The sequence below is a fragment of the Gobius niger genome, assembly GCF_951799975.1.
Source record: "Gobius niger genome assembly, chromosome: 13".
Classification (NCBI taxonomy): Eukaryota; Metazoa; Chordata; class Actinopteri; order Gobiiformes; family Gobiidae; genus Gobius; species Gobius niger.
The window spans coordinates 18791533-18811854 of NC_136864.1; the positions used below are offsets into that span (position 1 = coordinate 18791533).

At 41.6% G+C, this 20322-nt stretch overlaps 1 protein-coding gene across 2 annotated transcripts in view; it reads right to left on the bottom strand.

Annotated features, from left to right (window-relative positions):
• Positions 1–20322, bottom strand: part of LOC306972204 (ephrin type-A receptor 3-like) — an 86460-nt gene that overhangs the window by 62445 nt on the left and 3693 nt on the right. For both annotated transcript variants that reach the window (XM_079568748.1, XM_079568747.1), the window contains exon 2: positions 3584–3648. In XM_079568748.1, the coding sequence (XP_079424874.1) occupies positions 3584–3648 (65 nt within the window). The remainder of the gene's footprint in view (positions 1–3583; positions 3649–20322) is intronic.

The window sequence follows — 20322 nt, forward strand, 5'->3', positions numbered from 1 at the left end:
AAGACCAGTCCATTCAGGCTATGCTCACAGCACGCTGAAATTTCACCAAGACATTTATGCACATAGCATTCAGAGGAGAAAAGGGAGAAAAATGAAATATGATGTCACCTTCATCAGTAGTAGTAATAGTAGTAATAACAACAACCCTACAACAATAGTAACAATACCGATGATCATTTGTTACCATCTTGCAAAGGAGGTGAGCCCTATGACTTAAAGTAGGGTTGGTTTTGTTTATAATGATCTATTTTCCTTTCGTCTTGAAGGTTTGATCAGGACAGTACGTTTTGACTCCTCCTCCTTGCCAAGGTACTTTACAGAAAAAAAGAAGAAGCTTGGCTGCAGTGTTAAATGTAGCAAGTTAAATCAAAGTCACATATTTTTTCTCCTCAGGCATTTGTATGTATGGATTTAATATAAAGCACAGTGCTTGAAATGTTTGTTAATGAATTGTGAGCAAATGCTTTAAATTTTGGCCTATCTGAAAACAATGAATAGACAGCACTAATCTCAAAGCAGGAGTTTGGGCATTGTAGCTGTCAAAATGAGCATAAATGTCACATTCCTCAAGGGGCATGTCAAAAATACAGCGTTTTTGTTCTTGGTAAAATTGTTGACATTTGTGTTGGCGAGCTCTAATTAGCATGTAGCAAATAACCCCTCTCTCCTGAACCCTCAATCACCTCAGCCAATCAGCACGCTGCTCGCCTGATTGCTTTGAAGTGAAGCAGAGATGTCGAATCAGTCTAAGTTCAACCAGCTTAGCATAATATCCCTGCTTTTGCAATCATCCGATGGCTTCACCTATGAGGATAATTGGCCTGCGAAGTCTGGAATGGCTTTAGCGGTGACAGCAGAAGAAGAAGTTGAACATTGAGGAATCAGGGAGGGGGCGGGGGGGCGTGCATTTTGAAGCATCATTAGTTCGTATCTGTTTTATGTCCCTCACTGGGAACACTCCCGGGCCAGTGACAGAAGTGGGTCGCTTTGCCCTGTCTCTGCCATATCCGGCGCTGCATGGCTCGGATTAAAGTTGACCTCCAGGGGTCAAGTGTTGGGTTTGGGCTAATTCAGGTAGACATTACTTTGTGATTGGTCAGAGTTGGCTCTTGTTTAGCCCAATCTGTGGTTTGAAATGTGAAAGGTCAACTAGATAATCCCTCCTTGTATGAAACTTCAGAACAGCTTGTCCTGTCAACATCCTCTCTCAGCTGGTGCTCTTTCTGCCCCCCAGGAGTCAATCTATGGAAATATTTTGACATATCAGTCTACTTTTGGTACGTCATTTCAAACAGTTCTAGATTTAGCTGTCACCCATTCAAGCTGACAACTGAACCTAAAATTGTTTTATATTTAGGATTTCCTGTCATGCTGTTCAATTGGTATCTTTTACCTGTCTATTTTTTTTATTCCATTAATATATAAATTACAGCACCCTATTGTTAAAATAATTCGAAATATTATTTGTGTTTTGTAGCTTGTGGTCTGACCCTACAAAAGCACTTTCTCTTATCTGGGCTGATAGCATTACTTTCATGTTCAGCAAAAGCCAATGACAACAAAGATGAAAGCTCAGACTTAACCAGCTTTATTAAATGTAGCAATTTCCGTGTCCAGATTAAGTAGCTGATAGAATTAGTCCGGGACCAACAGGGAGGAAACCCTTGGCTACAGAGTGGCACTAATTGTGGGAAAATACTGTATCTTGATCTTTTTGTTTAGTTGTGTGCTGTTTGTGTTTTGTTCTCTTGTTTGCACTTTCACCTTCAAAATGGCCACAAAAAGCATAGGCTCGCAATGTAGGGTTGACGCCATATCCATATTGCAAGAACCCATTATAGTTCTTTCATCTAACTGAGATTTACAATTTTTATGCAAACGCGCCTCAATAATATTATCATTATGTTATTGCACTTTTTTCCCCTCACATTATGTTGCAGCCTTTATTTAGACATACTGTAAACTTTGAACACAACAATGACACACTATCTGTTTATTCAGGGCTTTGTTTGACACAAAGCGTACCAGCTTCTGTCATTACTAGTCACAGCAATTTATGTATAATTTCCTTTCAATGATTGTGAGGTGAAGGGAAACATTTGCATAGCGGTTTTCACACCACACAAGTCACAGAAAGCAATACACCAGGAACATTTTGCCTTCACTCCATAGTCAGAGGTGGTGATGTAGCGTATTTCTCGGACTATAAGTCGCTTCAAAGTATAAGTCGCACCAGCCAAAAAATACATAATGATGAAGTAAAAAACATATATAAGTCGCTCCGGAGTATAAGCGCACCAGCCAAAAAAATGTATAATGAAGAAGAAAAAAAGATATATAAGTCGCTCCGGAGTATAAGTCGCACCAGCCTTGGCAACTACCTAGGCATGCAGGCGTAATTGCACCGTTGACAAGCCTCTCCCGGCAGCATGTGGTTCAAGCTCTCATTTGCCGTTTCCTCTAGCTGTGGCCATCTAGCTTTTAGCCCGTGATTAGCTATTTTTTTTCCCTTTTCTTTATTGCAGTTAGAATAACCTCTGCTTTTTCGCCAGTCCCTCACAAGTTCCAAACTTGATCGTTTTTCTCATTTTCAGTGTACAGTAAGTAAGTAAGTAAGTAAGTAAGTAAGTAAGTAAGTTCTTTATTTGTCATTGTACAACCAAAGTAAAGGTTTGGCATTGCACATTGGAAACCACAGTACATACACACTGTATATTTCAATAGGGGCCAAACTCGTAACACATGTTTGGCCTTTGTCCGTGCACAAGTACCATTTTTCCCATAAATAACTTGTTGGTCCAAAATGAGATTGACCCTCTTAGGCGCAGATGGAAAGGATTCTGTTCTTCCGAAAGCACCTACGCCATTGCAGCCAAATAAACACGCTGCGGCTACACAATCAGACCCTGTCAATTATGCGAACTTGATATCCTTGAATCCATGCGCACCGTAGCCCTGCTTCCCTGCTGCACCCAAACCATGAAATTCTGTGTGGCATCCTGCAATTTACCACAGTATATAGCATAATGGCGCAATGAAAGTGTGACTCAAGGGGCAATAGAATTAATTCCGTCCCATTCAACGGTTCTAGTGCAAGACTGACATACAGAACGAGCTCTTATTTATGCCCTGAATGCTTTGGGCTTCCTGTCTCTTGATGTGATATGGCTGAACTCCCTCAACCCGTATATACCTGCGAAAAGACTTCTTACGCAACCCGCTCGGAGCAACACCAGTCTGCAAAGGTTACATAAGTAATATTTAGACCTGCGCCCTCCGTTCGTTCCATCCCCAAAAAAATCGAGGCCCGTGAATAAATGCCGTCTTCAGTGGCACAGCGTTTTCAGCACACTGGAAATAATTTGTGAATTCCCGGGCGCTGAGTCCCGATTTAGACCGCACAACAAGCCGGCGCTGCCTAAAAACAACTTCTTCTGCCTCCCAGACTTCTAGCTCTGAATGCCGTTGTTGTTGAACTAGGAATGATATCTTGATATTAAGATATTCACATGGCATGATAGTTTTGTGACATAGAAAACATCTCGCACATTATACTCTGATGTGTTTAGCTCTGTTTACTCACCCCTTCATTTGGATATGCCTCCCAGCCCAGGTCGGCCAAAGCAGACATAGAATCCAACAATGTGACTGCAAAAAGAAGAGAACAAAATGCATAAGCAACCACACACAGAAGCATTGTAATCATGTTTACTTCAAAAGAACCATTTTTCTAGGCTACGCTTTGTTGAATACATTATAAAATCTTATACGGGCGGGTTGTTTGTGGTATATGACAGCAGTAGAATCAGCAAACCTATAATTTTCACTTGGAGATTACAATAGTCGCAGCTGTTATCTTACAAGTGAACAAAAGTGCGAGAAAATGAGCCAGCATTATAGACACAGACATACAGACGAATTATGGGGGGCCATTACATTTAAATGGAAAACAGAGAACATATAAAAGAGCCAAACACGGGAGCATAAACAGCTCTGAAATAAGAGGGGCTGTTTCAGGGCCAAAACTATCGAGAAGATCAAATAAAGTTGTGCTTGTTCCAGTGACCGTACACTAGAGATGCGCGGGTCGGCTTTTTTTCTGACCCGCACCAACCCGACCCGCTGTAATTTAAACCCGACCCACCCGACCCGGAAAAAAGCCTCTCAGTTTGCCGGCCCGACCCGTGCACATTAAAAAAAACTGCATGAGTCACGCTGCAGCTGGATATCACTCAAAGGGGAGCGCGTCACGTGACGCCGAGTTTACAGGAGAATTAGCACTTGATGCTTTGTTTTGCTACTTACTGAACCACTGAGGAACCTTTGAAATCGCGAATGGACTTATCAGGAAACAAGGAGCAGAAACTATCATGAGGCTTTACTTCCACCACGTCATGGACGAGTCTTTCTGTCAAGTAAACGGAGTTTGGGCTAAACTGGAGCAGCTTTACCTGACGCTAAGAAGTTGCTGTGCTCAGGTCAGTAAGATGCTGTGTCTTTGATTTTAGTTCGCTTCTTGTTGATGCATTACTTTCATCACATGCATGTGTCATTATGTGCTTGGGCACGGCTATTGTGACGCTTTTGTAGAGCTGATCAAAGTCATACAGAAGCGATAGGCCAGGTGACATCTAAACATAACCTACTAATGATACATTTACCCCATAAAACTACTAAACATTCAACTAAACACAGTCGACTTTTGTGGCATTTATGGATAAGAATGCACTATATGTAGTAAGCCAACAATATAAGGACAAAACCAAAAAAGTGCGCTTTGTAACCCGACCCACCCGCACCCGAAGTTTGCCGTAATTTTGAGGTACCCGACCCGACCGAATCCGCGGGCACCACGGGTTGACCGCAGGTTTCGGGTCGACCCGCGCATCTCTACCGTACACTGTAGAAGTGAAGCAGAATATTCTACAAGGATAGCAGTCAACAAAACCATTGCTTGCATGAAAGTACTCTTTACTCCAACCCTGAATACGCTTTGTTTTTTATTGCCATTAATTTACAAATGAAATAGTTTGTTGCTGGTATTGCCTTGCTGCTCTAAAGACTGTCATTTGCTGTGCTGAGGAAGGCGCATGCCAATATTTCACCGGAATAAATTGTTTGCACTTTCACAACCTTCCGTTTTCAAAGAGGCGTTTACCGTCAGAATAACACCAACAAATTCCAGTGCATCAGCATTTTATTCTGAGTTTTGAATCAATCATGAAGGCACACAGCAAAGTTGTTTTTTCCCACAAACTGCTGCTTTTACAAATCTATAAGGAAAAAAAGGTTACAGGAGTGTGTAGTATATCATGTATCTGAATCAAGCATATACGACTATTCTTGCCTCCCGCAAGCCACAGATTGTACATGTTCCAGAATACCTGCCAAAAGCTGTCACTTTGGGTGTTTGTTGACTTATGTTTGTGTGCCTCTAGTAGTACCTTAAGTTCGACACATTATTTTCTTTGCACTGGCAGGATCACGTAAGGCAGCGTGACCCTGCATAGGTGCTTGTGTATGGGCCGCCCTGGCTGTCTCCTGCTGGCAGTGTGAGGGTGACAGGTGGAAGTGGAACAAGGATACTGCGAGGTGAAAATGAAAAGTCAGGAAGCAAGAGGAGATGTGGTTCAGACTGCAGGAGGCATATTGAGGAGGCTGCCGAGAGTGGAGCAAAGGTGAAGGCACCTGTGTCCGTCCATGAGCTGTTTTAGATACAGGGATTAGATTCACTGTTTACAGAGGTCATTATATTGAATAAATAATTTGTGATTTGCACATTTATTACGATTGTTTGTGCAGCACTCGAACTGTACTACAGACTGCTTGCTATAGATAGATAAATACATAGATAGTTACACAGACAACACAGACAACACAGCCAATCCCAGCCGAGTCTCCCAAGGCACTAAACAGACCATAACATCCATAACATTTATGACAAAAGGGCTGACATGGCAATGCTGCAGATGTGATCAGCAGTTTTACATGATGAAATGTATCTGTTTTACCTGGCAACCTTAAGTATGTTATGAACTGTAGGAAATGTGATACTGGTGAGCACCAACACCTCAAAATGCAGATTGACTATATTGATAGAAACAAGTGATCTGCTCAAATTCTAATCTAATTAATCAAATACCTGTTACTACAAATAGTAAGTAAATAGACAAGTTTACTTGTAATTCACAGAGCAGGGGGCTACATAAGATTACAAGGCAATTCAATTCCATTAAACATATAATTATATTAATCTGTCAAATGAAAAGTAAAAAAGATAAATTCTGTCAGTACTTGTATGCACAGCTAGAACTGCTCAGCCTGGTTTTGAACATTGAATAACCCACTTCACATCTTCAGGAAGAATATTCCAGATTTTAGCTCCACAAAACTGAAATTCAGTCTCACAGTGTTTAGTCCTCCTGACTCTGTGCACCAGCAGGAGACCGCTCTGTGAAGTGGTCTGCTGCAGATCTGTATTTTTACTTGCGAATTTATATTTTACGCTAAACTTGGCACTCTGGCTTGCATCGTGGAGGACTGACCAGTAAATAAACTGCCCATGAGCCATGATATTGCTCTGCAACTTTTACCACGCACTTCTGAAGGGCATTAGCACATTTGATCGATCCCTTATTAGCCGCGTGCATCTATGAGCATTTAAACTACTACACTTTCATATTCCATCCATTTTTTATGAGCCAACCGAAGCACTAACGTGGAAAGCCAAATGAAAACCGCCACACTGAATTCCAATGAGACCAATCAATTAATAGAAAGCGGTTGAGTGTGGCGTGTTTACCATCACCTCTGGAGCTGAGCGTCTCCTGCAGGTATTCACTAACTAGAGCACTTCGCCTCTCCTCATTCCCCCACATCTTGGTCTGTCTTTCTCATTCTGTGGGTTCTAAGTGAATCCTATCCACCGCTCACCGCACCGTGACAGAGAGGAGCAGCGTCACGACTGCATTAGGACATGTAGGTTGTGTTGGTGAGAATAATGCTATAGAGCAGAGATCGGGTAATGCAAACAGGAAACGGGAAAAGGTCAGGGATGGGGCCAGTCATATGAGCGCGTTAACTCTAGTCTATTGGCATTTGAGTGGCGTACACAAGCAGAACATAATAGCATAATAACATGATTTCAGGATCCGATGGAGAGCACCAGTGTTTTCAGATAAAAAGATAACAGAGATGGCGTCTGGTGAATTAGCTAAATTGTCTGTTACGAACACGGCCCATTATGCTTTCATACTCGGGCAATTTTGCAACAATGCCTTGAAACAATATGGAACAAAACATCCCTTCTGTTGTGTCTTTAGTTTTGACATTTAAAATAGGGTCACTAAGGCAGGCACTGGGCTGATCTATAAACATTACTGTGCCCAATGTTAATAATAAGGTTTACCTAATGAAATGAAAACATAAAATATATAACTTTGAGTATAGGGCTGTGCAATTAATCAAAAAGAAAATAAAGAAAATAAAGCCTAGAGACCATAAATGCTTTATATAAAAGGGAAACAATTCAAACTGAATCAAATCAAGTGGAAACGGAGATAAAGAGAGATACATTTTTTAAGCGTGTCCTTCACAAGCCAGAAACAAAGCAGTCAACATCTCTACTTCTTTTAACCAACTTTCTTTCTCACTGCGGTGTTAACAGCACAGCCTTACATTTCATTAGGACATTTCTTTAAAGCAGTTAGCCCAAGGTAAGCTGCATCCATTTGCCAAAGTGAATCTTTTAGTTCACTTTGTTACATCTAGGGTCCCAGAGTTTCTCATTAAAACACAGTGCATAGCGATACAACAGCGGCCTATGCTAATGTGTGACTAAAACCATTAGATCTTCCCTGCCTTCGCCCCGGTCCGCAGGGAAAAACACCGGTGCAACCATAAACCTGTGCATCAACACTTTTTCTGCGCCCCTCTCACACCTCCTGTCAATACCACTTATCACTTGTAATCAATGAGCCACCTCATCCATAATGTAGCAGCTATGGCTTCCCGTCTGCTGACGTGCTCAATATCTGACCGAAAAAGTTGACTAAAACAATTAAAAGGATGTGCGCCACGCTTCGCCGCTGTTAAAGTATGGTTCAAAATGATACAAAGTCAAGTCAATCAACCATGTGACTTTGAAACATACTATTCTTAAGTCCGATTGTGTTGTTACCAGACACAGCTTATTTTGTTTATTCTGAAGAACTGACTTTGGTTGTACAATAATCTTTTTAAACTGTATTAGTGGTACTGTACTCCAACAAAACAGCAGAGACAACCTGGACTGTTGCATAATATTCAATAGGGCAAAGTGAGTGTAACACAGTTGGTTTAGTGCTAATGGCAAGCCTTGATCTCCTCCTACACAAGTCTGTCAAAAAGACTTAAGCATACATCTGTGTAAAAACAAGCCTTGATTTAAGAACTGTCACGACATCAATGCAATGTGTGGAAATATAAAGAGACTGAGCAGTAAGTGAATGAAAAAGAAAATGCTTCAAGGGGGATACAGCACTGTTTACTGGTTGAATCCTAGCCTTTACACCCATGTGACCTGGTTACTGGGAGACTTTTACAGTTACACAAGAGACACAGTGTCTTATTGATCCAGCCCAAACTCTCAGGTTCACATCATCTGAGCGTAACACGAGGAGGAGAGGAGGAAGACCCTGCATTTCCTCACCACAAATTCCTCCATCAGAGCAGCGAAAAAGTCAATACCATTTCTGCATCTTTCGGCCACCACTTTCTGCTTTGTTTTTTAGGTCTCGCTTGTTTTCTATTTGCATAATGGCTTGTCTCCCTCACTCTTTCTCTCTCGTTGGTCAGCATCCACTTCTTGAGCAGTGAGTAGCTGTGATCCACCTGCCAACAATCAAACCGCGCTGCCAGCAGCCGGAATGGCACACAAAGAGGCCAGGACGCCGCTAGAATAAGACCACCAAACGCACTCGCACAATATGTGACTACATAATGAGCTCATGTTATACTGGAAAGGGAAGACAATGAACAGACATATTTAACAAGTTCATTAGGAAACAGTATCTAGTTGTGGGAAGGGAATGTGAAAAATATGTGCTCAGTATTTACCTATGGAAGCGTATTGGTAGCTTTATTCAATTTGTAATGCAATTGTCAAATGGCTTTACATTATGTTATTTTGGCATGCATTTTAGATTTGTATTTGACATTTGGCCATGCAATCTTTAATTTCACTGTGCAATTTGTCTTTGCAATATGTATTATCAACATGCATTTTACATTTTAAAAATGTATTTTACATTACAAAGATGTATTTTGCATTATGGTTATGCATTTTGCCAATACATATTTCATTTATTTTTTGAATGTAAATGTTTTGATTGCATTACATATTTGCCATGGGATTTTGGTCTCTTTATTCATTTTACAATGCAATTGAGAATTATGCATTTGACATTCTACATTGTGTAATGCATTTTACTTTTTGATAATGTATTATGTATTTTTAGGTGACTTTTGAGAGTTATACATTTTACTTTTTGATAATGTATTATGTATTTGTATTTGACTTTTGAGAGTTATACATTTTACTTTTTGATAATGTATTATGTATTTGTATTTGACTTTTGAGAGTTATACATTTTACTTTTTGATAATGTATTATGTATTTGTATTTGACTTTTGAGAGTTATGCATTTTGTTAGACATTTTACTTTTTGATAATGTATTATGTATTTGTATTTGACTTTTGAGAATCATGCATTTGACGAAAAAGAATACATGGTGAAACAGCACCATCTTGTGGTTACAATATTGCGGAATACAAAACGTCTCACGCGTCGAAGGTTGCTAAATTCAATGTGAAAATGCAATCCGCTCCTGGCCAATCAGAGAAGAGTTCGCCTCAGCAGCGCAGGCAGCGCAGGCAGCCGTGAACCAGAGCCAGGCACTGGACAGGCTCTGGCGACGGTGACTTCTTGCTGGTGGAAAAAAATGCAGTCCTGGCATATTTGATGCAACTGATCAGACTTCATGAAGATTCAGAGCTAATCCTACATTTTGGTAAGTATCTGTCTTGTGGGTGACAAAAAACAAAACAAAGCAAAAGGTGCTAATGCTAAGCTATCATGTAGCCTCGATTCAGTGTTTATGACCAACCTGGCGTCTCTCATCGATGTCTGTTGAACCACGGTCGTATAGCGAGCTTTGTGTACTTTGTTTGTAACCTTAAATAAAACGTACCGTTGTGGTAAGGCAGGATTAGGCTAGATGCGCACTAGGCTAGCCGGAGGTACAACATTGCAACTACAGTCCGTCCAAAGCTATGCTATTAGAAGTGAGAACATTGTATGTTCAGGAGTATATTACATTGGCGTTATGTGTGGAAAATAGGCGTTGTAACTAAAACAGTGATTGCTCCTTTGCCAATGGTCAACAGTGTATGCGCGTTGTGCCATCACAAGCACAACAGCGGCCATTGATGCGCACTGCGTCGGCCTGCGCTCACGACCAATGGTCCTTATGCCCTGATTCAGTATGCTAGATATATAACTATGTCCTTTGGTTTTGTTTTGCACAACACCTAGGTGCACAAGTTATCAAAATAGCCAAGGGGCAATGACAACAAGTCTAGAGGTTTTAGAGTTAAGCTATGTTATTAAAAGTAATAAATCCGAAGGGTCAGACATGAGACACTGATTCAATTAATATAGGGAAAACATTACATAAATATCCATAGACACTTTGCCACGTTTTGACGGGTGCTATGTCAGGCAGCAAATTAAAGAGTCCTTAATTTGGTGTAATTGCTGATTATGTGCCAAAAAAGTTACTAAAAATTCATGAATATGGTGGAATGAGATGTTTTGGATTTGACTGTTTATTTTTGCACAGGTTGGTCCTTCACCCTATGTGGCAGACGAGTCGCAAAGGGATGATGCCCTCCTTCCAGAACAGATGCCCTCCTTCCAGTGCAGCAGTTTCCAGTGTTAACAAAGACAGTGAATATTGTGTTTTTATATACTGTATTGCGCCTACTATACATATTATGTAACTAGTTTCCAGATGCCCATTGTAAGCAATAAATAACAAAAATACATTCTAATTGAAGACTAGTATAGTGAAAAAAGGTGTCTTTCGATTACATCATGATAGAAAACTACAGAATCTAGTTACAAAATCCATGTAAGAGTACATTTCTTTCTTTGTCTTTTTTTTTAACAAATATTTTCCAATTTTTCTGCCTATTAGTTTCTTGGCCATCATTTAGTGTTGTAGATGTTACCTGAAAATTAAAAATATGACTATCATGACTACTATTTAAATATTTTTTTCATCCAGTATGATTGTCAAAACATTCTACAATTAACTGTTGCGACCTGTTACTGCGTGTTACGATTAATGGCACAAATTATTACGCACGGTCACAAATATGCGTCCCGCACTGCTGCTGCGGGCTGTTGTGCGCTGCTGCGAGTTATTGGGAATTGTCGCGTTCTGTCAAAAATCTGTCAAGAATTGGGCGAATGTGGACAAGATCGCCTGCCGCGCACACCGGGTTGGAGGCGGAGCAGGGACGTCTCGCTCCGCCGTGCGCCCCTGACCCGTTGGGCTCTCGCCAAATCGGGTTAAACAAAAAGCAAATAGACCAGCTCATCGTCGGGCCTGTCCATATACTGAAGAATAGCAATAGTTTTTCAGTCTATGGGACAGTCACACCAGTTCAACCCCGCTCCTGTCAATGCGTAACACGGGCAAACGCATCAACAAACGCACGCGCTTCATGTCAGATAAGTCAGTGCAACAGCCGCACAATTTGGGCTGATTTTACTTCACAGAATAAACATAAAAACACTACACTCACTGTGCACTCGATCTTCTGGGGATCCTTCGTAGAACTTGCTGCTCTTAAACCTCTTTATCCATGATTCTCACTCGTCTGGTCAGTCATCAGCTCCAGTTGGAAAAACTTTATAATCCACAAACACAGACCTGTGTTCACCTGCCCCGCGAACACCGCCGCTTGTTTTACATGTTTAAGGTTGTAAATAAGCCTTAACTTATCTGTGGTGTAGCTGCTGCAACCACGCGCTGTTGTTTTGGTGCGAGGCAGCGTGCGAGATGCATTCAGGGACAGCGGGAAAGGCGCATTTCTTACTGTCCCTTTTTTTCCCCACAAACGTGGGGAAAATCGTGACAAATATACAACAGTGGGGTTCTCCAGCGGGGGGGCAATAGGGGTGGCAGGGACTGGCTCCCAAACATCAGGAGGAACGACCGCAGGAGGAAGAAAAGCCGGTGGAGCAACTTCAGCACCTGAGGAGCGGCTGCGGTTCTGTCCCGGGCCTGGAGCGCGGACTGGCCGAGTTTGTGTGACTTTTCTTTTGCTACTGCAGGTACCATCAATTGTGTGCGTGAAAACAGTGATTCTGCTCAACGAATGCTGTACGAATGCCCTCACGCTGAATTACGAAGCGCCACTACTCATCACGAAAGGACACGCTCAGTTGTGTAAACCCAGCATTATGCTGGCACACACAGCTACTAGCCTGAACTGCAGCTGTTACTGCCTCCAGTATATAACATCTGCGCTGAATGGTGAAGATGGCACCTGAAGAAGATCATGTGGACTGACTCCACTGTCTCGATGCTGGGTTTACACATAGGCACGATGCGTTACGAATGGCATTTTTTCGTCATTCGTGACATTCGTAACATGACTTAACGCGTCTCAATGGGATTCTTAACAGAACGCATCAGTTCGTGACATTTGTGGAGAAAGTTTTTGTCTGTCAAAAAATCTTCCACGAATGTCACGAATCACCCTCTGTTCGTGGAGTTCGCAGCGGAGCGTGTCCTTTCGTGATGTGGCGCTTCGTAATTCAGCGTGAGAGCATTCGTACAGCATTCGTAGAGCAGAATCACTGTTTTCACGCACAAAATTGATAGAACACACACTACGCCGAAAAGTACATTTTCGTACCTGCAGCAGCAAAAGAAAAGTCACACAAACTCAGCCAGTCCGCGCTCCAGGCCCAGGACAGCACCTGCCGTCGCCGCTCCTCAGGTGCCGAAGTTGTTCCGCCGGCTTTTCCTCCTCCTGCGGTCGTTCCTCCTGATGTTTAGGAGCCAGTCCCGCGGTGGGCGCGAGGCAGGTGAAGACACGCGTCTGTGTTTGTGGATTATAAAGTTTTTCCAACTGGAGCTGATGACTGACCAGACGAGTGAGAATCATGGAAGAGGTTTAAGAGCAGCAAGTTCGACGACGGATCCTCAGAAGATCAAGTGCACAGTGAGTGTAGTGTTTTTATGCTTCTTCTGTGGAGCAAAGTCAGCCCAAACTGTGCGGCTGTTGCACTGACTTATCTGACATGAAGCGCGTGCGTTTGTTGATGCGTTTGCCCGTGTTACACATTGACAGGAGCGGGGTTGAACTGGTGTGACTGTCCCATAGACTGAAAAACTATTGCTATTCTTCAGTATATGGACAGGCCCGACGATGAGCTGGTCTATTTGCTTTTTGTTTAACCCGATTTGGCGAGAGCCCAACGGGTCAGGGGCGCACGGCGGAGCGAGACGTCCCTGCTCCGCCTCCAACCCGGTGTGCGCGGCAGGCGATCTTGTCCACATTCGCCCAATTCTTGACAGATTTTTGACAGAACGCGACAATTCCCAATAACTCGCAGCAGCGCACAACAGCCCGCAGCAGCAGTGCGGGACGCATATTTGTGACCGTGCGTAATAATTTGTGCCATTAATCGTAACACGCAGTAACAGGTCGCAACAGTTAATTGTAGAATGTTTTGACAATCATACTGGATGAAAAAAATATTTAAATAGTAGTCATGATAGTCATATTTTTAATTTTCAGGTAACATCTACAACACTAAATGATGGCCAAGAAACTAATAGGCAGAAAAATTGGAAAATATTTGTTAAAAAAAAAGACAAAGAAAGAAATGTACTCTTACATGGATTTTGTAACTAGATTCTGTAGTTTTCTATCATGATGTAATCGAAAGACACCTTTTTTCACTATACTAGTCTTCAATTAGAATGTATTTTTGTTATTTATGGCTTACAATGGGCATCTGGAAACTAGTTACATAATATGTATAGTAGGCGCAATACAGTATATAAAAACACAATATCCACTGTCTTTGTTAACACTGGAAACTGCTGCACTGGAAGGAGGGCATCTGTTCTGGAAGGAGGGCATCATCCCTTTGCGACTCGTCTGCCACATAGGGTGAAGGACCAACCTGTGCAAAAATAAACAGTCAAATCCAAAACATCTCATTCCACCATATTCATGAATTTTTAGTAACTTTTTTGGCACATAATCAGCAATTACACCAAATTAAGGACTCTTTAATTTGCTGCCTGACATAACACCCGTCAAAACGTGGCAAAGTGTCTATGGATATTTATGTAATGTTTTCCCTATATTAATTGAATCAGTGTCTCATGTCTGACCCTTCGGATTTATTACTTTTAATAACATAGCTTAACTCTAAAACCTCTAGACTTGTTGTCATTGCCCCTTGGCTATTTTGATAACTTGTGCACCTAGGTGTTGTGCAAAACAAAACCAAAGGACATAGTTATATATCTAGCATACTGAATCAGGGCATAAGGACCATTGGTCGTGAGCTCAGGCCGACGCAGTGCGCATCAATGGCCGCTGTTGTGCTTGTGATGGCACAACGCGCATACACTGTTGACCATTGGCAAAGGAGCAATCACTGTTTTAGTTACAACGCCTATTTTCCACACATAACGCCAATGTAATATACTCCTGAACATACAATGTTCTCACTTCTAATAGCATAGCTTTGGACGGACTGTAGTTGCAATGTTGTACCTCCGGCTAGCCTAGTGCGCATCTAGCCTATCCTGCCTTACCACAACGGTACGTTTTATTTAAGGTTACAAACAAAGTACACAAAGCTCGCTATACGACCGTGGTTCAACAGACATCGATGAGAGACGCCAGGTTGGTCATAAACACTGAATCGAGGCTACATGATAGCTTAGCATTAGCACCTTTTGCTTTGTTTTGTTTTTTGTCACCCACAAGACAGATACTTACCAAAATGTAGGATTAGCTCTGAATCTTCATGAAGTCTGATCAGTTGCATCAAATATGCCAGGACTGCATTTTTTTCCACCAGCAAGAAGTCACCGTCGCCAGAGCCTGTCCAGTGCCTGGCTCTGGTTCACGGCTGCCTGCGCTGCCTGCGCTGCTGAGGCGAACTCTTCTCTGATTGGCCAGGAGCGGATTGCATTTTCACATTGAATTTAGCAACCTTCGACGCGTGAGACGTTTTGTATTCCGCAATATTGTAACCACAAGATGGTGCTGTTTCACCATGTATTCTTTTTCGTCAAATGCATGATTCTCAAAAGTCAAATACAAATACATAATACATTATCAAAAAGTAAAATGTCTAACAAAATGCATAACTCTCAAAAGTCAAATACAAATACATAATACATTATCAAAAAGTAAAATGTATAACTCTCAAAAGTCAAATACAAATACATAATACATTATCAAAAAGTAAAATGTATAACTCTCAAAAGTCAAATACAAATACATAATACATTATCAAAAAGTAAATTGCATATCAAAATGCATGATTCTCAAAAGTCACCTAAAAATACATAATACATTATCAAAAAGTAAAATGCATTACACAATGTAGAATGTCAAATGCATGATTCTCAAAAGTCAAATACAAATACATAATACATTATCAAAAAGTAAAATGCATAATTCTCAAAAGTCAAATACAAATACATAATACATAATACATTATCAAAAAGCAAATTGCATATCAAAATGCATGATTCTCAAAAGTCACCTAAAAATACATAATACATTATCAAAAAGTAAAATGCATTACACAATGTAGAATGTCAAATGCATGATTCTCAATTGCATTGTAAAATGAATAAAGAGACCAAAATCCCATGGCAAATATGTAATGCAATCAAAACATTTACATTTAAAAAATAAATGAAATATGTATTGGCAAAATGCATAACCATAATGCAAAATACATCTTTGTAATGTAAAATACATTTTTAAAATGTAAAATGCATGTTGATAATACATATTGCAAAGACAAATTGCACAGTGAAATTAAAGATTGCATGGCCAAATGTCAAATACAAATCTAAAATGCATGCCAAAATAACATAATGTAAAGCCATTTGACAATTGCATTACAAATTGAATAAAGCTACCAATACGCTTCCATATTTACCTGAAATGACTGCAATGTGAGTAAGGAGTAGAATTGATACTTAAGTCGAATTTTGTCATTATTGTTGTCATTATGACGATCATAATTTTTTTTACACTAAGTAACTCATGCCCCTAAAGGCCATAAGTGCCACTCCAGGTGTCGTAGCATGTATGTTTTTTTTACTCATTAGTTATCCATGAGAGTAAATACTGCGCTGACAAAAAAGACAAAGGGAGATTGTACATCCCATTACATGATGGAGATAATTTTTTTCACTCAAACTTGGCTGTAAATGCTGTTTAAGTGGCGCTAGCCCGTAGTTAGCTTTGCCCGCTCGCCTGTTGGCTTTTTCTTAGTGATTCCATTCGTGTGTATTGGTGACTCTGACCCGGAGGCAGGAAAGTTGCAGGGGTGGTTTTCAGGCCAGAGACACCAGAGGGAGATGAATCATCCCGTAAACACTTGAATTACCCCCAGAAGGACTACGAAAAGGATTTATTAAGGTAAAGAAGTTACTTAGTACTGCTTTAACAAGTTGAAAATGTATCATGTGTGCTCTCGAGGGGAAGAAAACAACAAAAACAGGCTATATCTCTATGTACATCTTGTCCACTCTTGCTGCATGTGCCTCTATATTAACAATAGGTGCATTGACTGAGCCTGCCTCCCTGATTGCTCAATAATTCTGCTCTGTGACAGGACAATTTTACGTTGCTCACATGCACCATACTCCTCCATTAGACTTCTCGCCCAGCGGTCCTCTGAGAGCTGTCTCTTCAGTCACTCTGTTTGTTGTCAAGGGCAACCAGTGGACCAGAGTGCCCGATGATGGAGTGAAGGAGTTGAGCTCTGAACTTTGGAGACTATTTCACAAACCGCTGGTGAAACAACAACTGTGCACTTTACGGTTTTCAAGCGCTAACTAAAAAACAACATAAAACAACACTATTTGTAAAAGCTTAAGCGAGCTGTTTTCTTACCGATAAATCATGCACCCTAAAATGTGTTAGGCATGAAACACACACAAATAGCATGAAAACAGCATACTCTCTGAATATATATCATAATCTTTATATATTCAAGTTTGTCTAGTCAAATGCTTACTTAACTTCCAAGAAAATATCACACTCTCTGGCACATGGTCACTTTGGTTTGTTGTTTGAAGCGATACATGCATATGTATGTGTATTGGTGCTCTATAGCAATATTAATATTATGTTTTCCTAAGCATCATTAGCAACAAACGCGCACACAAGCACACTCTGCGACCTTGAGAATCCTGCTACAACTCTAAAAGGAGCTGCGTGTACGCCTCTGCACACAGCCCCTGCACTCAAACCGTGACGCACGCTATCATTCATTTAAAGACATGAATTACAATGGCGTGGCGAGATTGAAGGAGCAGGTGTTGGAAGAGCTGGCAAAATTGGAGGGGAATATTTGGGAGTGAAGTGAGGTGCCGCTGACGAGCAGGAAAAGACTTGTCACATAAAAGTGCGCTTCGACAGGTGACACACATTTATTTAGGTATAGCACACCTAGGCTAATTATCAGGAGGCTGCAGGGCCCCGTCACTTCAAACATAAAGCAATCTGGTGCACAGTAAACACAAGCAGATGTGTACAAGAAAACTCTACAGTGTGACAGTGGCAAGAGCCATTGGTTAAATCATCTTAAAAAAACAATTGTTAATGACACGGATGAAGAGTTGATTGTCTTTGCAGAACATGTGTGACGCTTAAATGAATTATATTACTTAGTTCTAATGTAAAAAATAAAGAAAAATACTTGAATCAACATTCCATTTTGCTTTAGGTGTAATAGCTATGCTGGTACCAAGATTCGGGGAGTGAGTTACTTTATATCTCTGTATTTGATCCATTCTCTCTGTATTTCGTCCATTCTTCACTGCAATTGTGGGATAGGGCGACCACAAGGCAGCTACCGGGGAAAAGGCCAGCAGTAGCTGGGGGAGTTGGCTGTATTGTGCGTTTTAGATCTAGATTTACTTATCCTCAAAAAAGAAATGTCTATTTTTCAGCTTCACAACATGACATTACAGTAAGGAAATTCCAGTAGTGAGCTTCTCTCTTAACTCCACAGGCTTTCATCAGGAGAGAGAAAGAAGATTGAAGCTTTGGTCAGCAAACACTGGAGATCTGAGCCTGACCCAAATCCCGTACTGTTTGCGGAGCAGCCTAGCGCTGCCTTTCAGCGGCGCAGCACGAACGGAGTGGAGCAAACAACAACAGAAACACACTGAGAAATTGAGAGGCGCAATTCTATCTGGACTATTGAAAGGTCAGGACTGGGGTACACCGGCGTAGTCATGCGATCTGAACAGCTGTAAGAGCCAGTGCAGAGGGGGGAGGGTCTGTGTCTTCTGATCAAACTCCACGCCACGAGGACACTGCACATGATGAGGCGAGTATCTCCCTGACATAAATGGACCTCGACAGGACTCACTCAAGCACTAAACATAACAAATACAAAGCCTTGTTTTAAAGAGAAAATCACTGGTGCTTATGGTTGGAGGTCACAGTAGGAGAGCACACTTAATGGAAGGTTGTTGAATTGGAACACATGCTTGAACACAGTTATAAAAGATACATTCATCTTACACTGTTAGTTCCAGTGATTGTGATTGAAGGACAAATGAAGCACCGACGTCCTGGTTGGTATGATTCACATATTTTACACTATTACATAGTTTTTTTCCTGACACAACTCTCTCGGTTTAACCGTGGACTTACACTAACCAAAAAACTATATTCCAGCTAAACTTGGCATCGGTGCATAACAGTCCCCCTTCGTCATTGTGCTTTTCCATTCACGCACTAATCCTTAAGGTAAACCCAGTGCAGCAGGATCCCCCTCTGTCACAGTGGTGTATTTATAAGGCCATCTATTAAGCAGGAGGGGGAATTACGTGGCTGTGTTCTGTGGACCAAGACCACCTAAGTGCCCCCCAGCCAAACATTAGACCAGTGCGAGTGTGTGCGTGTGTGTGTGTGTGTGTGTGTGTGTGTGTGTGTGTGTGTGTGTGTGTGTGTGTGTGTGTGTGTGTGTGTGTGTGTGTGTGTGCGTGCCTATGAGTGTGAGAGCAGCAGAACAAGGCTGTGTTCAGCATACAGGATCTACAGCTCATTACAGAAACATACAGAGGCTTCAGGCATTGGCAATATACTGTTACTTAAGGTCACAAAGCTGTGCGTAGTGCCATTTTGTTGTGCTTATTCTAACATTAGTTCCACCTATTTCACTTTCTAGCATGGATGGAAGTGGCATAGTTTCCTTTGCAAAAAATGCCACTGAAGTGTGCCCTTTTCTTTTTACATTTGGCCTTATTATAGGTCTTTGTGAGCCTAGAAGAACCCCTGTTTTCTGTTTGACACATAACAAAACACACGTTTGGCACATTGCAATCTTCAAAGTTTTTATAATAGGTGTTCTGAACTTGAACTTCTGGCCTTTCCGGGTCCCTGTTGTGCTCATTAATGCGTAGCAACATTTAGAAAGACCAAATACCATCACAGAATGCATTATAGACTCAAGGTGGAAACATGACCACCGAGATTTGAGAAGGAGCTTTGGAGCGGACTATGAGACGGACCCTCGGAGGGGAGGCTGATCGAAGGCAGTGAGGCGGGGGGCCGCGGTGAAGGCAGGGATTAAGTATAAAGCAGTAACAGGAGGGTGCTCTGACCAGCCCCGCTCCCTGTGCTCAGATGGGAACCTAGATCTATATCGTCTTCTTGCCCAAGGTCACGGCCGCTACAATCCCCCACACGCACACAGTGAGGTATGGCTCTGCCGATAACTACAAGCAACCATTATAGATTAAAGCAATTAAAGTAGAGGCGACCTATGACCCGACGTTACTGCGTATAGACCAGATCTTGTGTGAATCATAAGACACAGGGCACGCTTTACATACAGTGCTTGACTCTGCACTAAACGGCTCACCCTCATGTTCACCCTGCGCCGGCAATAAGCCATCAGCCCTCCACACACGCACCACCCATCACCACCGCAGCACCCCGAGGCCAATCCAATGAAAAGCTCAATGTGTAGTCTCAAG